The 4,167-nt window shown below is 28.0% G+C and overlaps 1 protein-coding gene across 1 annotated transcript; it reads left to right on the forward strand.

Annotated features, from left to right (window-relative positions):
* Positions 1-204: 204 nt before the first annotated feature.
* Positions 205-3,706, forward strand: LOC106768960 (myb-related protein 305-like). The gene is made up of 3 exons (XM_014654375.2): positions 205-584; positions 694-823; positions 3,304-3,706. Exons 1-3 carry the CDS (start codon positions 362-364, stop codon positions 3,704-3,706), a joined length of 756 nt encoding a protein of 251 aa, XP_014509861.2. The 5' UTR covers positions 205-361.
* The last annotated feature ends 461 nt before the right edge of the window (positions 3,707-4,167 follow it).

A 4,167-nucleotide genomic window follows, 5' to 3' on the forward strand; every position in this document is an offset into this window, starting at 1 on the left:
GGTTATCTTCTTCCATTATCCATAAGATTATTGATACTTGAACTAAATGTACTAAATTTATTTCCTCTTTCGAAAAAATGTACAACACACATCACATGCTTCTGATGCATATGCTTTTATGTGTTCATAGGACGATCCAAGGGTCACTATTGTCTACTAAGTTATAGTTTATCTCACAATCCAAAAGTAGTCATTATTTTCCAATATATATTAATTATTATTTTGATATTCATGCATGCATGCTCATATGATGAACATGGTTAGGCCGCAAAACCTAGTGTTATTACAAAAGGACAATGCATTATTATAATAAATAATCTTAAATTTAATTATCCTCTATTTAAACCCTCCAACACTCATTATGATTTCCACGTCTTCTCTTCTTCTTCTTCTTCTTCTTCTTCTTCTTTCTCTCTCTTATGTGTATATGTACAAAATAATGGACAAAAAACCATGCAACTCACCATCATCTCATGATCCTGAAGTGAGAAAGGGACCATGGACCATGGAAGAAGATTTGATCTTGATCAACTATATTGCAAATCATGGTGAAGGTGTTTGGAATTCTCTAGCCAAAGCTTCTGGTAAAAATATATGTTAATTATTTTATTATTCTTCTTCTTTTTTTTGTTATAAACCCTAATTAGGGTTATATACATATATCATCATGTTGATGTATGAATATTTGTGTAGGTCTTAAACGAACTGGAAAAAGTTGTCGACTTCGTTGGCTAAACTACCTTCGTCCTGATGTTAGAAGAGGGAACATTACAACAGAAGAACAGCTTTTGATCTTTGAGCTTCATGCAAAGTGGGGTAATAGGTGAATATATATATCTATATATCTATATATAAATATACATAAAATAGCAATACAGTGCACATTATTTTTCAACTTTCTTATATATCTGAATCTTAATTGGTATGAGAGGTATGTCACTTTAATTCTCAAAATGAAAATTTCTTCTCCAACTTTCTCCCACAATTGAAAGATAGAAGAAGATGTTGACTCTATTCTAACATGTTATTGATTAAAGTTTATCAGTTTTTTATGAGCTAAAGCAGAAAATAAAAAGTGAAAAAAAAAATATATATATATATATATTGGTTTTCAAGCATTTGAAAGTGTTATTAGCATTTTTCTGTAATCTGAAAATAACATATAGTTTGTAAAAGCATGTCAAGAACATAATTGACAGTGTCATGGAAAATCATTAGAGTGAGAGATCTAATTTGTTCATGGTTTTGAATTAGCCAAGAAAAGGATTGGAACACATGGGGTGTTTGTAAAATTTAGGTTAAAAAAAAGATTCCTATTTTAAATCGTTTCTGATAAGTTTTTGGAAATTCTCAAAATGGATTTTACTCGTATATGTGAAAGAAATTAGAGTTTTTTTTTTCCTTGAAGATACATTTTTTTTTTTGTATACAACATGACACATGCATGCATGTGGTTTTGAGATCTTGAACAAGAAGAGAATGAAGTTTTCGAAAAATTACCTTAAATAAAAGTTATTGTTTATCATTGTTATTTTAATTATTAATTTAATTTTCAAATAAAATACTCATTAATTTTTAAATTTAAAAAAGTGAAAGGTAATTATGTTTTAAAATTCCTCTTATTTCTACCTTTAATTTTCTTTTAATCTTTGGTAACTTATCTTTTTCAATTAAATTATAAAAAATATGTACAAGAATAAGAAGTATAAGGATATTGATATTAAGATTGCAATAGTTAAGATATATGTAGGAATAAACAAAAACGACGAACTCCTAAATATATTAAATAAAAAAGTGAAACAAGTTGTAGAAGTTGATAAGCTACAAGGAATTAATGACACAGTACGCTAAAAAACAGCTATATGTTCTTAAACAAAAGCATAGAAACGGGATAGATGGGGTACCTCAATAAAATAAATTAGGTTTAATTATTCATCTAAATTCAATAAATTAATAAAAATATATTGAAAAATATTAGAGTAAATACTATTATTTTTACTATGTTTCTCTTCTTCTTCACATATAATAATTTTCAAGGACCCTTCTTCCTATAAGACAAAATTTTGTAGGTCTAATTTTTTTTTTCTGAAAAATAGATATTTTAAAATATTTATTATAAAATAAAAGAGTGAATAAAGAATTTTAGAAAATATAGATAAAAAAAATCCTAAACTTGGATAATTCACAACTCAACCCTAGTACCTTTCCCACCCTTAGTACTTCTTTTCCCATCCAAGAAAAAATAAAACTCAATTATTTAAGGAAAATTTATAAATATTTGGGATAAAAAAGGAGGCACAAATTTAGGACACGTGGCTTTTCTTGGGCAAAGAAAAATGAAGTAAAAATAAGTTTAAAATTAAGAAAAATATTTGTTGACAACTAGGTAGCACTACTTTTTTGTTTGGTAGGAAAAAAAATAACTAGAATGGATTAATAGAAATGGTAAATGAAAATATAGAGAAATAAAGCAAAATTTTCAAAACTTTTTTTTATTGAAAAGAAATAGAAAAAAAAATGGTAATTAATTAATTAACTCTACCCTTTTTTTTTTTAATTTTTCATTTCAATCATACAACTCTCATCATTCATAGTATTTTCTCTATCTCTTTCTATTAAAGAGGGTATTATTAGAGGAAAAGGATCAAAAGAAATGAAAGTATATCATAGAATAGAATAAATAATTGAGTTTTCTATACATAGAAGTGTACATAAATATCATAGAAGAAAAATCTATGAGGTGAATCTTGAAAAAAAAAAAAATCTTGAAAATTTGTATAAAACACAGCAAAAAAAAATAAAAATTATACTAATAGAATCTATGAACAAAATATGAGAAACCTAGAAATGTTAGAATGAAAGTACACTATATATAGTTACCTGGGGATTGCATTGAGAAATATGATTTTGGTGTTCTGAGATCCCATGTTGTTGCAAAGCAAATGCATATCTCCAAAGGGAGATCGAGCAACTTATAGCCAAACTCTTTTATAAGTGAGACTCGAAAACCATCATCACTTTTATTCTCAACCAAGGAACATGGTCTCAAATATAGACACGTGAAAAATGCAGAAAAAACAGACATGTGACATTTATTTAATATTGGTGTCTGTTTTTTTTTTATTATATTTTATTATTATTATTATACTCATATAAAACGTGCCAACACTTTCATTTAGTATTGGTGTAACTTTATCATGACATTCCTTTTACCCCAAATGCACATATTTCAGTTTGTCTTTTCACCATCTCTTAAAATTTCAATTAAAATTTAAATTATCTAACTTGGTTTCTCTTATTAAGGTGGTCCAAAATTGCAAAGCATCTTCCAGGAAGAACCGACAATGAGATTAAGAACTTTTGGAGAACCAGAATCCAGAAGCACATGAAGCAAGCTGAGAATTCACAGCAACAGGGTAATAATAACAGTAACATTTCAGAGACAAATGATCATCATCATCACCATCAACATCATCAACATCATCATCATCAAGCCAGCTCTAGCACAAGCCTAGCATCCAACATGGCACTGCAAATTGAGTCTTACTCCACACCCTCATATCAAGAAACTTTGGAGCCATTTCCATCACAGTTCCCTCCAATCACTGATCAATCAAGTTCATGTACCAATCACAACATCAACAGCAACACCAACTATTGGAACATAGAGGATTTGTGGTCTATGCATATGCTTAATGGGGATTGAAAACCTGCATGCGTCATGCATACATAAATCATATATTTATATATATATATATATGATATATGATATATATCTATATTTATATATGTATCTAAGTTGTTATTGTGTCATCAGGCTTAACTAATAACATCATTAGGCAAGTTTATGTGATGTTACCATGCATTTGATGTGAGTCAAGGATTAAGTTACTTATGGATTGGAGTATATTTATATATGTAGGAACTTTTATTTATATGTGCATTATTGTATGATTATGGTAAATAATATGGTAGGTGTACCATATAAGATATGTTTGAGGTTTACAAAACTTTGAATAATATGGCATGCTCGTGTTGTAGTAAATCCTAGTATGAATTATGTTATTTGTCTCAGCTTTATGTAGCTTAAGCTCAATCTAATCAGTTGTGATAAATTTCACATAAAAATATGATTCTCATCCCATCTGATTTTATTTTGACTAAAAA

This window comes from Vigna radiata, chromosome 1 (assembly GCF_000741045.1).
Source record: "Vigna radiata var. radiata cultivar VC1973A chromosome 1, Vradiata_ver6, whole genome shotgun sequence".
In the NCBI taxonomy this organism is placed as follows: domain Eukaryota; kingdom Viridiplantae; phylum Streptophyta; class Magnoliopsida; order Fabales; family Fabaceae; genus Vigna; species Vigna radiata.